Source organism: Triticum urartu, chromosome 4A (assembly GCF_056163025.1).
Source record: "Triticum urartu cultivar PI428250 chromosome 4A, HENAU_Tu73, whole genome shotgun sequence".
Taxonomy (NCBI): Eukaryota; Viridiplantae; Streptophyta; class Magnoliopsida; order Poales; family Poaceae; genus Triticum; species Triticum urartu.
This window is the reverse complement of record NC_141876.1, coordinates 566,928,902-566,950,659: the sequence shown is the minus strand read 5'-3', so window position 1 is coordinate 566,950,659 and position 21,758 is coordinate 566,928,902. Positions and strand designations below refer to the sequence as shown.

At 45.1% G+C, this 21,758-nt stretch overlaps 3 protein-coding genes across 4 annotated transcripts; 1 reads left to right on the top strand and 2 right to left on the bottom strand.

Moving 5' to 3' along the window:
* The first annotated feature begins 3,962 nt into the window (after window positions 1-3,962).
* Window positions 3,963-7,417, top strand: LOC147976680 (uncharacterized). Its single transcript, XM_087518967.1, has 10 exons — window positions 3,963-4,766; window positions 4,862-5,017; window positions 5,115-5,306; window positions 5,396-5,702; window positions 5,807-6,248; window positions 6,330-6,525; window positions 6,617-6,715; window positions 6,802-7,058; window positions 7,147-7,222; window positions 7,298-7,417. The coding sequence occupies exons 1-10, from the start codon at window positions 3,963-3,965 to the stop codon at window positions 7,415-7,417; spliced, it is 2,649 nt and encodes an 882-aa protein (XP_087375093.1).
* A 502-nt stretch (window positions 7,418-7,919) lies between these two features.
* LOC147976679 (uncharacterized) lies at window positions 7,920-8,590 on the bottom strand. Its single transcript, XM_087520941.1, has 2 exons — window positions 8,375-8,590; window positions 7,920-8,270 (listed from the first exon to the last, which is right to left on the bottom strand). Exons 1-2 carry the CDS (start codon window positions 8,588-8,590, stop codon window positions 7,920-7,922), a joined length of 567 nt encoding a protein of 188 aa, XP_087377067.1.
* A 7,471-nt stretch (window positions 8,591-16,061) lies between these two features.
* LOC125554205 (protein FAR1-RELATED SEQUENCE 5) lies at window positions 16,062-19,346 on the bottom strand. Of its 2 annotated transcripts, XM_087518969.1 has the most exons (7): window positions 18,911-19,346; window positions 18,603-18,791; window positions 17,881-18,145; window positions 17,646-17,784; window positions 17,094-17,228; window positions 16,533-16,990; window positions 16,062-16,388 (listed from the first exon to the last, which is right to left on the bottom strand). In XM_087518969.1, the coding sequence occupies exons 1-7, from the start codon at window positions 19,084-19,086 to the stop codon at window positions 16,077-16,079; spliced, it is 1,674 nt and encodes a 557-aa protein (XP_087375095.1). In that variant the 5' UTR covers window positions 19,087-19,346; the 3' UTR covers window positions 16,062-16,076. The 2 variants fall into 2 exon arrangements, with proteins under 2 accessions (XP_087375095.1, XP_087375094.1); XM_087518968.1 differs by having other exon boundaries at window positions 17,094-17,784.
* Window positions 19,347-21,758: the final 2,412 nt, after the last annotated feature.

The window sequence follows — 21,758 nt, the reverse complement described above, 5'->3', positions numbered from 1 at the left end:
TGGACGGGATGCATGTTGAGAGAATAGATAGTAGTGGAAATCAACTTAAGAATGTAAGTTCAAAAAAAAAACTTCTTATGAATGTAAGATGTGTCATGCCTGGGGCACGAGGTGATACATACGTGCTAGCACAACATGACCTGTTTATAAACAGGCCGCTGCTGCCGTGCGTGGACCGACATGTTGGCCAGGATTGGGGGTCCCGTTGGACCTTACATAAGGACCCGAAAAACTAAAAAATACACATTAATCCCTCAAATTTGTATAGAAGACCCCAAAGAGAGAAAAATATGCAATTGGGTTTTAATCTGCTCCTGAACAGAATCGATCTCGATGTCACCAGGACGAAACCACTTAGCTCGACAAAACCTTGCACGATACCACACGACGAACTCCACCCTTGAGTAGCATTGCCTCCTCTCCCGCATCATGGCAGGGAAGAATAAAGTGGGTCGCCTTTTGGCTAGTGAATACAATAGATCGTCGGAGGGGGACGACAATTGGCCACCTTGGGCACCGTAGCTCCTCTAGAACCAGCACCGTTGACGCGCTTGAATCTCATTTGCAGCATCCAGCACTCCGTATCTCCTTCATCACACGCCCATCGCCATGATGGAATCAACCATCAAAGAAGAGCTAGAGGCCCTCTGCTAGATTAGGGTCGAATACCAATCTTGCTAGAAACTCATATCGGGCAAGACACCACATGAGGAACCCGAGCCATGCTAGGATCTTCCTCCAAATCCCTCGTCATCACCTAATGGCAAGAGAAAAGAGGGGGGGGGGACTTATGTGGTGGCTCGCCTTGGTACATCAACACACTTATTAAGAGAGCTAACGCCACATATATGGCTCCCTGTTTGCCTCCATCATGGAGGAACACCACATCGACGACCATCACTTGTTGCATGCTAGTAAAGTTGGACAACACTTCAATGACTCGTCAAGATGGCATGTCTAGTCATATGCCTCCATCCTAGACTACCATATACAGAATACCCGAACTCCCCCCCTCCCCCCTCCGCCACGTAAAGACTGTGAGGTCGAAGGGGGGAATCCCCCCTATTGGCGATTTCAAGTTTTTCCTCGCCATATAGAAAAAGCTTAGTCAAAATATATTCTAAGCACGGGTTGAACCATCATGGGTGGGCCGGCCCGATAGGGGCAAGAGGAAGGAAATTCTCATAGGATTCGATCTGAGTTCACTTGGTGGTTACAAGGTAAGGCGCCTAAAGCTGGCCAGTAAGCTCGGCTTTCTTGTCATACAAATGAAAAAAAATCATCCCATTTGAAATCTATTATGTAACAAAAAAGTTGAACCAATGTTGAACTCTGCCTGATGAAAACCTGAATTATCAAAAACTCAATGGTTTGGTCCTCGGACTGGTTTTGAAAACACTATGGTTCTACTGGTTTTTATGCCTCGGCTCTATGAATTTTATTGTTTTTTTCTATGATTTTCTCTACCGTTTTTCTGTTTTTGTTTATTTTTCCCTTTTCGTTGCTTTTCTACTCATTTTCCGTTTTTCTTTATTTATTTCCCCTTTTGCTTTTTCTCTTTCTCCTTTTTATATTTTTCTTTTCTTTTTAAAATTCATAAACATCATTTTAAATTTATCAACATTTTTTAATTCAAGAACATTTTAAAATGTTGTGAACATTTAAAAACAATGTGAACACTTTTAATTCAAGAACATTTTTTAAAAATTTGCTGACTTTTTAATTCAGAACCATTTATTAAATCAATATTTTTCAAAATTTGGGAACATTTTCATAATTTGCAAACTGTTTTAATAATTTGGGATAAATATTTTCCGAACATATGATTTACATGAACAGTTTTTATCTGTGAAAACCGGATAAAAACACAGGGAACACCCGGAAAAACATGGTTGGAGGGAACAAAACAGGTTCGGATCATACGCAAGAGGAGAGGCAATGGGCGTCATTATGGAAAGGTTCTTGTACCCTCAAAGATCCAAGTACCTCTATGGTGATTTGCTAATCCCGACAGGCATATGAAGGAGGATAGCAAGTGCCTTGTGTGTGGACAAGATGATTCGTGGAGACAATCAATTATCGAATGCACTATGTCAAAATATGTCTGTTGGGCGCTGACTTCAGAAGAAGTGGCAGAACCGGTGGCTGTCTCTACAGAGAGCGATGCAAAAAAGGGCACTAGGGTTTTTTTTAGCATCAGTACAGACAGAAGCGCTCATATACACGCGCATACACTCACCTTTATAAATGCACACACGCACACCCTACCCCTATGAGCACCTCCGAGAGACTGAGCCGGCATATCATCTTGAGATTTACGAAGTCACCGTAGGCGCCTCGTCGTCGACGGGAACGCCTCCTCCCATTGAAAGCGTATCGCTGGAAATCCCGAAATAAATCCAAGAATAATGCGAGCACCAGGATTTGAACCCTGGTGGGTTGGAGATACCACTGTCCACCTAACCAACTCAACCACAGGTTGATTCGCAAAGGGCACTAGGTTTTGAGCAAGTACAATAAGATAGTGTAAGCAAACTATAAGAATTTAAATATAATATGTGTACTTAGTTAAAGGAGAGTGAAGAGAAGCAGATTGTATATTAGTAGCCAGTTGCAGCACGTGCCCACAAAATTTTGTGAGAAAAGAAGATGGACCAAGTAGTGATAAAGTAGTAAATGTCTATAACTAATTATTGTATGAGTTGACTTTTAGGTTGACTATAGTTTACAAGGCTACCTGTTGCTATAGCCAACAGTTGACTCTACTAGTATTAACCATGCTCGATCGGTTTCTGTTTATTCTTCGAGTACTCCCTTCGTTTGGAATTACTTGTCTTGAAAATGGATGTATCTAAAACTAAAATACGTCTAGATATATCCATTTCTGCGACAAGTAATTTCGAATGAAAGGGGTACTTCTATCGAAAATGCCTAACGGTGAACGTGCACTATGTGGACTATATCCAGGCCGTCCGTTTTCCACACTGACCAGATTCGCCCCTGTATTCACGGGGCCTGTCCCCCGGTAGACGCTTGCCCCCCATGTATCTCGGCTGCCAGAGATAGTGATGTGGTGACAGAATCTAGGCGTTGTTCCATGTACCGCGGCACACTCGAGGTCTGTTGCTGTGCCAAAAGTATACAGGGCAGCCTGGGCACATGTCTCTTCCTCTCACGTGACTCATTACAATAATATCCCGCCACTCACGGCACAGTTGTAGCTAGCCCCGGTACATCCTCACGCTATAAACATTAGCGATCATTTTTAGCCGTACGTTTTAACCTCGCCCACCAGACACAATATTAATTTTTTTCTTGACGCGAAAATGATATCAATTCCTACCACGTAATATAATCGCCCGTGTTTCACAGCCAAAAAAACACAATTAGTCGGTCAACAATTTTTTATACACTTTTTAACTACTTTTACCGGCCGCTTTTAAGCATTATCCATACGGTTCTGCCATAATAAATATATTGGTAATTCGTTTTTACACAGCTAGCAACTGAAGTAGTTGGTTAGGGTGAACATCTACAACCCTCGTAATGGGCAAGATGGAACAACAGCGTGCGACACTGTTTTTATCACGTCCCGACGTGCAAAAAGCTGCCTTTCCAGGCCCACCCCCATCAAAGCAATCCCAGTGCTCTAGTCACTTCACGCATTTACCGCATCTACACGTGCAGCTCATCTTCTTCAACAATCCGTTCTCCCCACCCACCCACCAACCAGAGTCTCAGGAAGAACAAGGAGGCGATCTAGCAGGGAGAACGCCATGGTCGCGCATAGCAGCTCATACACCCGCCAGTTAGCGGTCAGCATTTAGGTTTTTGCCTATCAGCGACCTGTTCAGCACGAAGCCGCTGCCGGAAAAGGTATGAACAGCCTCACGCTTTTCAGTAACGATTTAGCAGTTCTTCCTAAATCTCACTAGTTTGCCTGCCATTAGGTTCTGTAGTTCATGGTGTTTGTCGGAATGGATAATCATTTTGCTGTGGAGGGATCAGCAAGAGTTATTAATCAAGATACAATGAGCGAGTTTTCCCCGGATGAGTTAGATAGCGATGGCGATTGTTCTGGCGGATCCAGCGGTGTGCCAGGGACACCATCAATTACGTCTAGGCTCTCGTTGTTGAAGTTAGGCTCTGTTATTTCCAAGTTTTCAGACTTCAAGAAACAACTAGTCAGAGAAATAGGTTTTGATGGTTTGCTTCGGATTAAGTCGTGGCAAAAGATCAATCTTAAGTACAGTGCTTACCTCATGGATAGAGTCGATGTTGACAGCAGCGTGATCAACCTGGAAGGCCAGGGCATGCTTGAGCTTACAGACAAGTCAGTTCACTCTATTTTTGCAATACCACGCGGTGAGCTAGCAATTGGACCTGAATGTGTCGAACCATCAGAAGCTTGCATTGAGTATACACGTTTTGCAGCTAGCATCAGTGACAAAGGTACACACAGCTTGAAGGCGGCAGAGGCATACCTGTTACGGGACATCACAGCCCAGTCCAGACAGATTGATATCCAGTGTTTCAAAATTGCATTCGTCATCTTTGTAGTTGGCCATGTTCTTGCCCCATCAGCCAAGCATGACTACATAACAATAGATTTCTGGGCTGCCCTGAATGATGTTAGCAAAATCAGAAAATGGAACTGGTGCAGCTACCTTCTGAAGCACCTGTTCCATGCTGTCAGGAAATTCAAGTCAGATGTCTCTAAGCGAAACCCGACCATTCACATTGTCGGATGCCATTTGTTCCTACAGGTATTAATCCGAGAACATCGACCACTACCATACTTTTTGTGTTCGCTCACATCTTTGTTACCTTAATCTGACAATGACAACTTCATTTGTTTCAGGTGTTCGTCCTGGACAGCCTAGACCTTGGTCAAATGAACAAGCCACGTGGAATGTATCCAAGGATAGCACTTTTCGAGTATGAGTCCATGAAAAAGATGATTGAGATCATAGCGGTCAACATGGGAGGAGGTGAAATATCATACCACGGCGCATCGGTCAGTTTACGAAAATCCATGCCAAAACAAAAACAGCGAATAAAACCAATTAGGCACAAAATGACTTGTACCTAACGCCATTTTTTTCTCTAGTCAGGTTCGGTCTGAACAAAACATCAGCAAGGGCCTCGTCTGCGCATCCACTGATCCTGCAGACGAAAACATTCCAAGGACATCCACCACGACGAAACGAGCCCAGATGCCCTCCGCCCCTATTTTAAGAGCTACCTACGCCAAAATTGGACCCCAAGATTTCTCAAACCATCTACGGACAAACCACCCATCAATAGTAAGTACATGTATCGATCTTTTTTTGGTCAACCAATCTGAATCCCAGCGTAGTTCATACTAATTTATGAAAATCCCTTTTCCCAATAGTCCAGCGAGAAGCTTGGGATACTCCTCCGAGAGCAAAATGCGCGTGGGTTGGCCAACATTTCGGAGATGAGGCAGGCTTTTCAGTCATCAATGTTCACATTTGCGGACAAACTCATCAATTGCATAGCTGAGAACTGCACTTGTTGCAAGGCCAATGGGCGTAAACATTGCACCATGAAGAGTGAAAACCAAAGCGATTGCCCCAACTTGGCGACCATCCCTATGCAAGACAAACTAGACCACACGTTCTTCACCCCCCTTGCCAATAAGGTTGCGTCCAGGTTGCCCAGACAACTTGAAAATGAAGGTTTGTTCCAGAATAATGCTACCATTTTGCGTAGGATGACCAGCTCAATATACCAGCTATGGAATCTTAACAATGTCTAATATAAAATTGATGTGATGTCACAGGTAGCTCATCTGCCAATAGCTCCATTGCGTGGAAGAGGGGAGTTGTGTTCAGCCCGTCCATCCAGGGGGAATCATCGAAGAAGGTCTGTGTGCGATTGGATGACCCACTCCAAACTATTAGCCCTTCAGCTGTTGATACTATCAACAATTCATCCTTGTCAGCAAAGCAAGACAGTCGCCGTGAGGTTGCCGATAGTATATATGCATTCTTTGATGACCTGACTGCTAGCATTGTTACATACTATGCTGAGCAACGCCCGAGCTCTGGATATGTGACATTCGGAACTACGAACGACAACGTGCCAGACAGAATTCGGATTACTAAATGCAACATCGCTCGTGACCCATGGGCAATTGGGTCAGTCCCTTTGCCGCCGGCAGCTCCAGTTCTCAGGGCCATAAAAGATTGGTTGGCTGGGTCGGCCACTTTTCTTCTTGAAAGGTAGTTGCAAACCATTCACCGAACATTTTTCTTTTGGCAAATCTATTAGACCAATGTTCTCACTCTACATTTTGCGTCCAGGAAATGGATTATGCATCCGAAGCCGAGACTCATATTACTTGACGGCATTGAAATCCAGCAACAACTATCAGGCAAAGAACAACTTAGCCATGAGATGTGTGCTGCTATATTTAGGAGACTGTCACAGATGGACAAGAGCTTCACAAAGGACACATTGACCATGTTCTGGAGGAAGTTTCTAGAGCCCGACTTTGCTGTGAGTCCTACAACTAATCCAAGCAAAATATTTAGTTTCATTCTCACCTTTTTAATCACTATGTTTGCTAAGGATGTCATCTTTTTTTCAGACTGCGGTTTTGTCAAATGCGGATCCATTGACGATCCAGTCCATCCGTGCAACATTTACCGAAGAAAACGAGATTTTCAACCCAGCCTCTAGCCGGATGGTAAACTCTAACCATAAAACACAAAACCAATTCCCGTTTTATCATTTTTTTCATGGATGATTCATGAACTATATTTTTTCCGCCAGTGGCATATCCCTGCACTGCTGCCCGACGGCTGGTCCGTCTACTCATTTGACATGCTCAGAAGAAGGATTGCAGTACTTGACCCGGCAGTTGGACCATTTGGGTTTAGCAACCGAAGGATCAACATGCACACATATGTATCTGACTTGCTTCACGCCGCCCTCTTCAGATGCATCCAATCCCTATATGATTCCTGGCATTGCAGTTCTGGAGAATGGACCCGGGCATTTCCTGTTATCATGCTAGAGAACATTGATAAGTAAGTTTCGGAAAAACATAGATCATATGCTGCATACTTTGGTTGGTACGAATGCTCTCTAAGTTGTCCAAAATATATTTTCGAACAGGGAGGACTACGGTGTGTGCTCTTCGTTCTTCGCTAGGAATTATGATGGCGACAAACTCCATATCCCACTAACCAAGGTAAGCAGCTTTTTAGCTACAAAAACCACCGTAGCTTTCGTTACGTGTACTAACTAGCATCACAAATGCACACAGGCAAACCTGGAGATACACAGGAACCTGATGCTGTACGAGGTTATGCGCCTTCAGGGAAATGAATCGCCAGTGCCTTCCGATGCACTTGAAGCTATCAAGGGATCATTCGTAGCTCTGTGACCAGCTTGTCGATGCTCATGTCATGTAGATCGACTTACCCGCTGCCACCAATGTATCTATAAGAATACTAGATATCCCCGAGACGTTTTAAGCGTTCCCTTAAGCACTAGCAAGTTATGTTTTTTGCTAGATGCAGTGTTGTTATCAAACAAAATTTGGGAGGAACATTGTTTCTAAATTTGGTCGCTCTCAATTCAAATTGTATCAGTCCATTTTTTCCTAAGGGATGACTCCCTCTGTTTAAATGGGAAAGCTTCTGTTTGTATGATCGGAAAAATAATATATTTGTTTTGTTAGGAGTGAAATCCTTCCATTAGCCAAGTTTTTTTACCATACCCATTTTTTATCATACTGATTTTTTGCAAACAACACCTTTTTACAACAGATTTGATACTGATAAGTGGTTCTGGTACACGACCAACGGCGAACTAATAAATTAGGATGCATCACACAACTCCAAACTACTACAAGATACTCATAATCATAGCAATACTGACTCGAATTACACAGCCATGAACAACATGTAGAATGCCAGAGCTACAACAACCACACACACAGACTTGATCAGGTGGTGTTTGCCGGCAACGCGAGCAGTACCATCATGCTGGCGGGCAACACCAGCCACACCAGCCACCATGATCTTTTCACCGCTATCCATGGCCGGCTCCATAGCTTGTGCAAGCTGGTGAGATAGATTGGCCGCCTCAGTTTCTTCCGCCCTTGCTGCATCTTGCAGAACAGTGTTTGTCCTCTCAAGTAACCAGACCTGGTCCCTAAGATCGATTACCAGTTGCTTAAGGAAAGGATTTGTGATCGGATCGTCATGCCACTGGTAGAAATCGCACCCTCCCCTCTGCCAAATGACCAGAACACAGATCAAAATTAAGACCACTGATTCTATCAAAAACAAACATCAATAGCCAGAAACATGCCAAGAGATTCCGTGAACGCACTCACCCTTGCGCGGTAACATGTCTTGTATCTCCTTCCTGGATTCTCGTCACTCCATGAGATCCACATAGCCGCCTTTGGCTTCTCACGACAATCGCATGGTGTGAACGGCTCATAGTCCAGGGGTCCTTCTCTGTACCTAACTGGGGATCTCACTTGTCCAGAAATCACTCTACGAGAGGAGGAATGAGCTCTAGAGGAAGAGGAAGCAGAGGATGCCATTGCTGGTATTTCTGAGAGCTTGCTGGTTGGCAACAGCACCCTCCACCATGGCCTCTTCTTATAGAGCACGCATGCAGCAACGGCTAGTTCAAAATTCAAAAGGGAAAGAGACGTTGAGCAAAAGGAGCCATCACATCAAACACATGATGGATGGCAGTACATTAATATCATACGTCAGCTCACAAGTAGCAGCTATGTTGAAACTAAACAAGCACCATCAGTCACAATGTTTTGACCAAAAGACAGCCACTTTGCTTGTCCACGGCATCGCAAAATGATTCGCCCCTACGATAACAACGTCCTAAACCGACCACACACCTCTACTGCGCCCAATCTAATCTTCATCAGTGAGCTGCTCCATGATCCCTGGGTGTGATGCAGTGTTCCCCTTTGCCGCCATCGTCTCGTACATCATCCTCTTCCTCCTAGTCGCCAGACCAACCTATTGCAAATACAACAACAGCTAGTCATTTTCTGCTGGATACAGAGAATTTTTTGACTTTCTGAGAATTAATAGCAGCTCTCTTACCTCTGGCACGTCGTGCTCCAGACGAGTCCCATTGAAGTTATCTGCATAGTAAGCTATGTAGCCAGGAGACTCACCACTGCAATCACAAGCATATACATCAGATAAAAATTATTGGTCTGCAAACATACTATCGCACAATGAACAATCAACGCACCTGGCACATGCAACATGCATGTTTCTGTTGTACCTCACTGTCCACTCAGACATGTTCATCTACCATCCATCATCCAACAAGGCACCCCCGCGCTTCATGCCATTAAGCATAAGCAAGATTGTCTTCCCGTGCTTAGCTCTGTATGCATTTGAACTCATCTGTGTGAGAACTGGGTCCAGCACGTTCAGTCTCTTCATAAGCATGTCAAACACGTACAAGCACCAGTCTCTCATCATTGACACAGGCATCATTATCTGCATGAGCATGGGAAAGTTCAGTTTTGGGCAACAACAGTCATAGCGCTTTGACAACACATTTAGGAAACGTACCAGGCGACAAAATTTCAACTGAAAGCCAATGCTTCCCGTAGAAAGCAAGCTCCGCAACACGGCAGCCCCCTCCGGGTCCATGATGTTCTCAAAGTGCAACTACACCAAAGAAACAAGTTTTGTCAGCATCGGATACATCAGAACTGCTTATACGAAGTTTAGTGTTTCATATTCACTTACAGGCACGTCAGGAGATGCAAACCCCCTCCATACTGGTAATCCAACCATGTCCACCATCTTGATCTCTCTCTCATTGAAGCCACGTACCCAAGCCTCCATCCCATTGTAGTGCATCTCCCCTGTCAGACTGTATTGGTACTTGATCTTGTTGCCATCCAGTTTCAAAGGTGTTGGTCGCGAGCTGTCATACCAAACACTAACAAGACAAACAACAAATCGTTAGTTAATTGGAAGCAAACACTAAAACATTTCCAGCAACTTTATGCATTTAGTCTCACCTTGCAAGAGTATCCCTGCAGGTGAGGTACTCGACTCCGTCGTAAAATCCAAGGCAAACATGATCGGGATAGTGGACCTGCTTCAGCTCAAGCTCGAAAGGCGAGTAACCATAGTCTAGTTCTGGGGCGAGGTATGCATTTGGATGAACTATAGCTGCACATAAGAAGAAATTACCATGTCAATATGTCTAACGCGGCCCAGGAAAGCTCATGTGTGATCACCAAATGAATCATACCTAGCGGATTAGGAATATCAGAAGGGCTTTCCTCAACTCCAGGCAGAATTAGCCTTTTGTTGTGTATCGGCGTGTACTTGGCAATTGATGTGGCATGCGTCCCATCATCAGCAGCACCAGCTTGTGCAATAGCCGCTTGCATCACATAATCTGCATTCAAACGAAACGACAAGTTAGATACCACAAATGTTTTTGAATCGTTTGTAGTTCATTCAGGTGTATACCTTCAGTCATCACATAGTACATAGACGTGTCAACTAGCCCACTTGGGGTCTCAGGCCCGGACAGATTGTGTGCAGAGGAAGGAGCAAGGACCTCATGCATGGTCTTCTAACGAGTGGCCCTGGGAGCTATGTCTGATACACATGCAAAATGAAAATGAATCAGAACTTACAAGGTAATTATAAGAATGCCACAGCGGGAGCATGGTCGTGATCATACCATCTGTTGCTCTCCCCTTCCCCTTGCGGTCAACAACCACCATCGGTTTGATCTCTTCCTCACTGTCATCGCATGTTCCCCCTGGTGCAGCAGCTACTTTGAACAGAAAATTAGTAAGTCGGTCATCTAGGTTATGGTAGCGCGTCGCTCATGTGTAATTACCTGTTGTTGTCACAAGGACATCCGATGGAATTACTCTAGTCATATTGTTGTCGCCGTTATTCCCCGCAACTTGAGCTGCATTAGCACTATCAACGTTCTGGTTTTGCACAACCACAGCCATCAGCTCATGAGCTGCTTTCCTAGAACTTGCAGCAAGGTCTTCTGCAACTGCAAATGACAAAACTGCAATCAGTGTCAAACAAGATAGCACATAAACATAGACGCAGGAGAAGAAAAACATCAATACCTGTAGATTTTGGGTTACTTGGCGCGTCAAGCATGTTACAAGGAAACATAGCCGCCACTGAAGAATGCCTTTTCACGTGCGCCAGGAAGAAATCCAAAGTCTGCTCCAGATCTTTCTGCCTGTTTTCTGCGGCCTTCTTCTTGATATCCTCCAGGACACTGTCCCTGATAGTGTCAACCACCTTCACAAATTCAGCCTCGCGTATCTGGTACTGGTAATCCATTGCAACTTTGAAAGAAGCAAGGATCTTGATGTTCATAACAACAGATCAAAAAATGGAGTTAGCAATAGCAACTGACCAAGACAGAGGACAACAAACGATTTTTAAAAACTGTGCAAGCAGCTTTCCATCCATGTACCTCATCAGACAAGCCACTTGTCGCAGCGGGAGTGCTTGGGGCATGCGGTGCAGCAGCAGCTGATCAACCAGCCGCACTGCTCTCACCACCGATCTTTGTAGCACTGCCAGACCAACCAATGATATTTGCCGACGGAGAACGGGGAACATCTCCTAACTGAATCCGACAGAGAGACACATGGAGTTAATTGGCAATGCATGCAGACAGTCTCGAGAAATATAAACAAGTACACATTTTTACCTCTAGGCCGCACTCTATGCCATGAGCAGCTGCATGCTTCCGGATTTGCTCCTTTAGCTTTACATCAGAGTAATCAGCAAGCCTCAGGATGGATAACAGTAGCCTGCCTTGGCGACCATGCTCGTGGTAATCCAGCCAGATTATCTAGCATTTTTTGCCACGTGAAAAAAAACAGAACGCATAATATAGTAGGCACGACTGCATTTGAGCTAGATTAGTGGGATCGAACTAACCTGTGGGATGATGAGGCACCCACTTAGGTTAACCAAAGTAGGATCAAAACTGAGATCATGCCTTAGCTTCTGTGCTGCTTCCCTCAGCCCCTCAACAACATAATCGCAGAAATCAAACTCCGCTATACTCTCTGGATCGGCCACAACAGGGAGTAGCTCATTTGCAATCTTTGCTGTGGCACCAGTAGGCACAAGGAAAGTCGAGCTGGCTAACAGTGTCACAGCCACCTTCATGGCTGTTCGCTCCTCACCCTCTATGGCACCCCTACTAGCACCCTGAACTATTTTCTTGACTTTGTAAACAGGGATGTTGTTCGACCTTGGCATTCCAGTGCCAAGTAGCCCATGCACATGGCCAAGCAAGCCCTCACGATCTGCAAGGCAACGCCCACCGGCGATGTCTATCTTCCTACCACCCGGCTCAAGACCGATACATCTAGCAACCTCCCTAATGTTGATCTCTATGAAAACCCCATCACCCATGTCCATCATCATGTTATCTGGGTTTATTCTAGAGATCAAAGACATGGAAAAGATCCTATTCGTGTTGCCTAACACCCTGATCTTGCACAACTGCTCCATGCCTACATCTTTGAAAACACTTCTGACCTCGGGGTTCCATTCACCAGCAAGGGATTGCAAGGCCATGGAGGTGAAGCTGGTATGTACTGTCGGAGGACGCCTGCTCGCCGCCGCCGAGGAAGAACCAGTTGCCGGCATTGCCGCAGCTGCCGGAGACGCGCCCTTTGGTGGTCTCCCCCGCGCCATGCCCCCCACCAGCCGGCCTACTAGATCTGATTCATCCAAAGCAAAGGAGGGGACGAGGTATTCAGCATGGCAAACTGAACAAAAGGAAACTTACTAGTAGGAATGGAGTTGGACAGAGAGCAAAGAGATGCAAAGAGATTACCTTCTTCTTCAGCAGCCTTCAATGGTGGTGCGTGTGTGGCGGTGCTCCCAAGGGAGAGAGGTGGCGGGGTGGGGTGGAATGGATACTCAGTTGGTCCAGGACGGGGTATATATACAAATGCTCCATCCATTCGGCATGCGTCCTAACGGAGCAGCGTTAGGTGAACCCGGTTAGCACAGGACTACCAGCGTGCCCTTCTGCATGGCAGCACTTAAGCACATCAGTCACACAACGCATGCATTGGGCCACACAAGTCAGGCCAGTCTTTAATCATTTTTTTGCAACGTCAGCAAATCATTGTCATTCTAATCCATAAGCTTACACTGACGAACTAAGATAATTCAACTCACGTGCACTCTCTACATAGCATACTAATTTTCAAACACACGCCACACCATAACTCCCATGGACGAGGTAAACTAAATCTTCAGGCGCTTGCTTGGTGGGCTGTCGACGTCATCATCATCATCAGCTCGATCAACATTGCCTGTACCCGATTCATTATCACCATCCGCGAGCTCATTAGCACCAGCAGGAGCATTGTAGTCCAATGGATCAAACTCCCCTGTCTCCTCAACCGCGTTATGTATCTGAGGAAGCACGGCAGCCTAACAAAACAAGCAAATCAAGTAAGCACAACAAATCATCGAGGAAATTCAAAGGTGTAATAATGCAGGAAACTAAAAGTAGTTCGTTACATTTTCAGCCACTTCCACCATCTCAATCACAGCATGATCAACTGGCCCTTGCCCAAACATGCTGGCCTGTAGACACGCAAATCATCACTAGCGAGAAGAGAAAACAAAATGAAGTTGAATTTCTAATTTTTCAATCCATAATCTAACCTCGTCTGCTGCGGTACAAAGAGAGGCCGATGCATGAGACACGATGTCGTTGCCCACACCATGCACGACGCCACCCTGCTGCACGTTGGAAAATCACAAAAAACTAGGTCAAGCAAATAGCCCAACTTTCCAACATAAGCAAGTATTAGTGGGAATAGTACTAACAATCAGCGAGCTGGGCGCCAGAGTTGTGCCATCCGAGGTAGTTACCGCGGAGTGGATGGGTGCACTATTGGTGGGCGCCATCAAATCCTTGCAAGCATGAATTCCGTGGAATCCCGCCACCTCTATATATAGCGTATCCAAATTTTCATGTTCCCTCCAACTCCATCCATTCAAATTTTGAATCCCAAGCGCTCCAAAGCTACGGGCTGGTGAAATTTTGAATCTTAGCAAGCCAGGCCGATTGAGCGACTCCATAGGCTCATACAGGAGGGGGAAATCACGGGTGAAGCTTGGTAAAGTTGACAATAACAGTACATACGCATTTACTCGCCCATGTGTTCTCCATCTTTGTCTGTGAAACACATCTTGTCATGCCCAGTACACCCCCATCCCACGCCAAGCACGCCATCATCGCGATTATAAAGTTTTTGGGCAGCGAACCTACACTGTGACATGTCCATGTCCTAGAACACATGGGCGACCTCGCTAGCACAGTGCTTTGCCGCAGTAGGAGACAACCGCGCCGCTCGCTGCACGTCTTTGTCCAGTGTTCCTTTTTGTTGTGTCAACCATCAGGACAACAGGGTTTTTTACACACGCCTAACCACGTTTTCTTGACAAACAGGTTGACCAACAAATATCAACCATGAAAAACTAGCTGTTCTGACATCCGAGCACTGATCGCACACACGATACAACTTGACAAAGGTTTTCTAAAACAGTATTTTTGCAAGACCATACAATTAGCATGAAGATGAAACAAACTCCCCAGCGCATGTAGATGAAACAAACACCCCAGCCGTATTTGCAGTCAAACCAAATCTACTTTATCATAAATGCAATCCTTTTTACCCGGGAGTGGACAACACACATAACTCCGCCGCTGTGCCCAAGGGTTGGCCTTACGGTGGGTAGGTGCAAGCACATCTGCGCCTGCTCGTCAATCTGTTCCAAAGACCTCACCGGCCATGCCTCATGAAAATTCACGAGACGTGCCCAGTGCTGCGAGTTGTCTAATCAAAATGCTGGGCATGCATCAGCACGCGATCACATCAGTTCTCCCACGCCTCTGACTAGTCGAGCACGCGCGGGGTGCCATCGACACATCGCATGTGTCGCATAGCAATGAAAAAAAAGGTTTCATTCCCAACAATGGGAAACGATCCTACCCAGAGATCTCTGCCTCCCCCAAGGCCCATTTTTCCGATCAGACCACGGCCCAATTGCCCGGCAACTGGGCATTTGGAATGCTTCGCAAATTATTTCCGAGTTTCCCACCCGAAATCAGTCCACAAATATGGCAGTAACATGAGTGAAAATTACCTAAGTCATATAAAAAGATTTAAGCATAACCCAGTCGCACGCTTGAACTCATTGTAAGCCTGGATATCAACAATACATTTCTACCCAAGCTACAAATACAAACACAAACCAAATTTGCTGACGACATAAACTACAGGAAATTAGGCACAAAGGGTTCTGCCCGCTTTCCGCAAGAGTTTCGACGATGTCCGAGCACTCCACATTTCCCACACTTAGGCATCTTCCTTGGAGCTTTCGGAATATCTCCCCTTTCCGGACATGTCGTGCTCTTGTGCCCCTTCACTCGGCATATCGCACAAAACCTTGACCTCTTCATTTTATCTTCATACGGAGCCTTGTCTCTGCTAGTGGTTGGCCTCCCCGGCTGGCCCATCTCTTTGCAGGAGCAATCCAAGAACAGTTTGACAATGCATCCCCGTCAACAATATTAATACATGCATCAACATTTTTGTCACCATGGGTACCATCTTTGGCTCTCTGCTCCAAAGCCTCACGCTCTTCGAGTCCCATACCATCCTTGTCATGGCTTAGGGGGAGAAGAGTTGTGTAAACCTCCTTCATCATGGCCATGAAAACATCATAGCACTTCACATTACTATCGCCCAGCCTAACACATTCAAGCGCCTTCATGTACATGGCGTTGTGCCTGTAAGTATCAAAACCATGCGGCCCTCTGTCCTTCTGGTATCGAACAAGGTGCTCCGGCAATATATCGCGGGCATCCCTAGTCCAGCGTTTTAGTATGTGCTTATTTGGGATCTTGCTCAATTTGAGCTCAATCATAACCCGCCACCACAGAAATGAGACCTCAGACTAGCACAACTTTGTTTGCATGGCAGATGACGTTGTGTAGCATCATACGAAGATGTTTTTACTTACCTTCAACGAATGACAGCAAACCATTCCAGAGTGCTCGAAAATCCCACATTCGCAATTAAAGAAACTCTGATCATCATCGACTTCAACCTTGAACTGTACTTTGCTCCATTTCTCTCTTGCCAGAGCATCAACGTGAGTAAGAATGTATATCTTTTTCGGGACAACAACATCCAGTTCATAGGCCCCTGCCTTGTACAAAGCATCTCCAAATTGCTCAAACATTGCCCTTGTGTATATCTTGCTAGCATGCCTCTCAATTGGAAGATTTACTCGCAACAAAACCCCACTCTGAAACATATCAAAACACAAAAAATGAACAGATCAGGCATCGGTGTACACTTCGTCTAATACATCTACCAATCAAGAACATGTCTATGGAGACTGGTTTACTAACTAGTAAAGCGACCGGCCGACTCTTTTCTCAGAACATACCAGTGCGGTTCGTTTCTCCTGGAAGCTCTCTTCAGACTCTCTGTCAAACTGGAGCTTCTCGTACTGTTTGAGGAACAGATGCATTGGACAGCCCGGGGGGACATAACTTTTAAGCATGTGATTGGCACTTTCACTCCGTTGAGTACTAGTCATCTTTGCGCAAAAAACACCTCTGAAATACGGCTTTGCCCACTTATGCCGCACCTCATAAATTTGAGTAAGGTACGGGTGCTTTCTCAGTGAATATTTATCAAGCATTGCAGACCATCCATCCTCGAACTCTTGCTCCGTGACCATGTGATGAACCAGCTTATGAAATTCACTTTTGAAATCAGTTTTCTTGCTCCACAAAACCCCCATTGATTCCTTTGCTTTCTTCAGCACATGCCATTTACACCACCTATGCGTTGTATTGGGCATCTCTGTTTCTATAGCCAATTCCATTGACCGCGCCTGGTCTGCAACCAGTAAAGTAAATTAGATCCATTAGGAGCTTACATCATGGAAAGTATTGGTTCAAGAAAAATGAGAGATTCACATCTACCCCTAATCTAGCCGTACCTGTTAATATTGTTTGCGGGTGTTTACCCCCGACCATCCTGATGAATTCACGGAAAACCCACTTGAATGTGTCCTCCTTCTCATCCCTCAGCATGACACCTCCGAAAATTATGCTCTGGAAGTGATTGTTCACTCCTACAAACAGACCGAATGGCATGTCATATAGGTTGGTCCTGTATGTGGTATCAAATGTTACAACATCTCCGAAACACCTATACTGGTCCACACTACGCCCGTTAACCCACATAAGTGTCTTAATCCTGCTCTCGTCATCAACCTGGACAGTATAGTTGAATTCTGGATCGTTTGCCTTCATCTCCGCAAGTATGTCCATTGTTTTCCGGGCATCTGAATCAGACTGCTCCTTGTTCAACTTGCAACACAGCGTCTTCAGTGACCGTTTTGTAAATGGCACATTATCAACTGTTCCAAAAAAACTACCAACTATACTAAAAACCTTTCCAAGACCGACATTGTTCTCTCTAATCTGCCTAACAAGATCCTTAGTATACCGGTCAATGATCCTGTGCGACGGCCAATGCATCTTCTCACCACAAGTGCTTGACAAAGAGTGGTTGTGTGCCGCCCGGTGCTCTGAAATATACCATCCATTGTCGTCCGACCGAAGCAGCCTGATCCGGGCAGCACAACCGCACCGTGTTGATCTTGTATTCTCCCTCTCCGGTTTACCCTGCCGATGCACATAACATGATTTGTCAGCCTATAACATATTCTTGCAGACTTTTTCTCCCCAAACAGTGATGCACAAAAAGAAAAACAAACGCACCGCACATCCACAGACTATCTCCTGCATGCACTTCACCCGCTCCACATTTAGCCTGCTTTTCGAATACCTTATACCAAATCCAAGCTCCCACGAATATAAATTGTAGAATTGATAGGCTTCATCCAATGAATCAAAAGAGGTCCCGACAGCTGGGTTGACAACATTGCCATCTCTTTTCAATATGAAAGCCCTCATGGACAATTCAAGGGCACTTTTCCGGTTCGGGTTGAGCTCGCGCTCAGCGGGGGCCTTTCTGATCCTTACCCTGTTATTTTTGAGAGACAAATTAAATAATTCGCATAGAAAAGAAAATCAATTCCTCTTCCTCAATGCACCAGATTACACGAAACTGTCAATTATTGCCCCCCTGATTTCCAATTTTATACAAAGGCAAACCCGACAAAGCAGGACTGCAGATAAAAAACAAGATATGCAAACAAAATCTTTTCCTAGTATCGCACTCCGACACCTATCGACTTTTTAGTTAAACTAGCTACAAACAGGACAGGATATGCAATTTCAAAGAACAAGAAGACTGTGCAACAGCCCGCACGCAGATAATCCCAGTAATTTCAGAAACCTAATGTAATCAGTCAGACACACAATGCGGATTTAGTACAGACCTGTACTAAATAACTACATAACATATAGCTAGATGCTAATGAAATCGTTTTTGCATATATGACCAGCACACAAAAGAAATCAGTTCTACGCGCGATTACCTGCGTGTCCATCCGCTCGTAGCCTCCGAACAAACTTGCAAGAGCGGGTCCTCGCCAAGAAATCTGGCATCTCCGCCACCGCTACGGAGGTCCCCTGCACGGCGAATGTCAGCCTCGGCGACGCTGATAGAAGCCTGGGACTCTATAGGCCGGGCAGCACCAGTATTGCCCGCATGCCCGCGGCTAATCCTGAGCGGAAAAAATCAAATCAAGGAATTTCAGGGACAAACGGCAACCAGATCTAATCCTAACTTCATCTTTTGCGTGAGACAAAAACTAGTAGCTCTGCTAAGTGGCATCTGAATTACCTCTGTTCGGAATCGCCCTCCATTTCCATGGACAGGTCCATGGAGCAGGCTCCAAGGTCTCGATCCAGAGGAGGAAGACGAACTGGAGAAAGGAGCAGCAGGAGGCGTATGGGCCTGTGCCCTGACGGCCAGTGCTTTGAGAAAGGGATAGCTGGCCACGCGATGTGGGCCAACATGCCCTGCGCCTCGACTCGAGACTAGTCACGTGATCTTTGCAACTGTACCAAACCCAGCTGCACCGTGTACCAGCCCACGCACTCCGCGAGTCCAGCTCCACAGCAACGAAACATTTGTTCCACACCGATACGCCTATGAACCTAATACCTATTACTAGGGAACGGACAGGGGGGAGACAGCGAAGTGATGTTTGCCAATCCCCAGGAACGGTTGGACGGCCATGATTAAGTCCACACGAGCCGCCGTCCACCGAAAAGTCGCTTCGGTACTTCTATACGTGTGCTACCTTCTATCTGATTTTGCACAACACATGTTAACGGCCATTAATCAGTTTCGTTGCATGGGTTGCAGCCATCTATTTTTTTAGCATAAAAAAATGGACCCGAAGATGTCCGTGTGCATAGTGATTTGGATATTCTTTTGCTGCCATGATATTTTTTTTTAGGTTCTATTTTGCCACAGATTTTTATCTTCTTGTTCAGTGTCTCACCTATAACAAAAATATATTCATGTACATCAATATTAATTCACAACCGTTAGTTATTAATCCCTCCGTACCTATTTATATGGCAATGACCATCGATTTGACCAATAAAACGCGAATTATATATCACAAAAACTATACCGATCAATTCATACGCAATTTCTATTTATGACACATACTTAATATATTTTGGATGCAATCAACCTTCATCTCACCTTTTAATTTGCATGTCTTTTTTCAAGGACAAAAACAAGAATATAAAGTTCCAGTCATTTTTATTTCATGTTTGAAAGTCTTTTTTCCCCTATGTTTCTTTTCTGGCATGTTTGTATATAAAGGAACCTACGCGGGAGGACTCTCTATGGGGCATTTTTACATGGAACATTAGGTACGAAACCTCTTTTTGGCGCGTGCACCCTTCTGTTTATAAAATTTATTTGTCATTCTATTTGTGGCTGCACTCTAGTTCTCAGTTTTCTTCAGTCATTCATTCTACTTTAATTATTAACTTTCCATACATGTTCATGTTCAGTGACGCATTCGTAAAATTTAGGTGTTGTCCAGTTCCTGTCTCCCCTTTCAGATACAAGGTCTAAATTTTCTTTGCTTGCAAACTGTGTCTAACATACAATACATAGGGGAGTGATAGATCCCGGTATGCAGGAACATGTGAAAAAAAAAACGAGATTATCCAGAACTAGCCCTTGGAGGCATATTTTTATAAAAGAAACTCTAAGCACCACGGATCACTTCGTGACTCGAACCCGAGTGGGCTAGATAGCTCTATGCTATCCTAACCAACAGGATGACACCCTGTTCTTACATGAAGGAACATGTGGGTGGGGGTAGGGGTACATGAGTTGATCCCCCATTGGGTGGCTGCATGTGGTTGCGGTCCGGATCGCAAGCAACATCACTCCCAATTGCTTGTCCCGGATCAGCCTAGGGAAGAAGAAGAAGAACATGATCGTGAATGGGGGAAGAAGCAAAGCACACTCTTTGTTCTGTGTGTTAATAACGGGTTTGCATGCGGCTCGTTAGGGAGAGGCCGGTGCAATCGTTAGAATGTCCAAGAGGGAGAGTGGGGGTAGGGAATTCGACCTGAAACTAGAATGAAAACAGTTGGATTTTGTGTGCTAAGTCTGGACTGAGTAGACAAGAAAGACACGTGTGAACACATGACTGGGCTAAAATACGACCTAAAATGAATTGAAAATCAGACATATGATAATTAGATTGTCCCTTAGATGTATACGTGATGTGAGCTATTTTGCTTAAAAACACGAACACATGAGAAATCTCGGGAAAAAAGATTTAACAGGAAGAATCACTTTCGATTTATGTACACATGTGAGGAAATATATTTAAAGCAAAATATTTTTGGTTCACATACTTCTGTTTTGGGAAAACAAAGATTTTGTGGGGAGGATATGGGTTGAGGAGATCCTCTGCAGTAACTTTACGCCGTATTGCCAATGACAGTGACCATATCTGCGGTACAGTTAAAGCAGAGGATCTGGACCCACATGAAATATCTTCAAAATAAATATATTTTGGATTCACACGCATATATTTGCCCAGCATTTATAACTTTCCATATATTCCACCGGCCTTTTGGCTATAAAATGAGCCCTCGGCCTCTCTTCTCCCCACGCACACATCTTTCTTATAGTATCTCGTTCGTTTAGTTGCTTTCCATTGCTTGCATGGGCAGGTCAAGATCCAATGGATCAGTGACGAGAAGAAGCGAAAGAACACTGAGAAGAGGCGCCTTCTTGGGCTGCAGAAGACAGCCCGCAAGCTTGGCGTCCCGCTCTGCTTCGTGGTGTACTGCCATGAGGTGGTTTGGTCGTCGCCGGAGGTGTCATCGTCTTTTCACAGTGGTATAAGGAGTTGACAGGGTCGATGCATGTGTTAGACAACACGGGCTTACTCTAAAAGATGGTGGACAAGATGAAAGAGGAGTTGCTCATCGGTCATAGTTCTTGGGATGGTCCATGAGCAGCTCCCCTTTCATCTTGATCTCGATCTTTTCGAGGGAGCTTGTGTCATATAACACACGCTTTAACCTTATCAGGTCTTTATACTGTTGCAGCAGGACGGCGGCCGTCTTCGAAGACGACCAGACCACTGGCTCGACCTTTGTCATGGTAATACATCACGAGGCATAGCGGAATGTTGCAGACG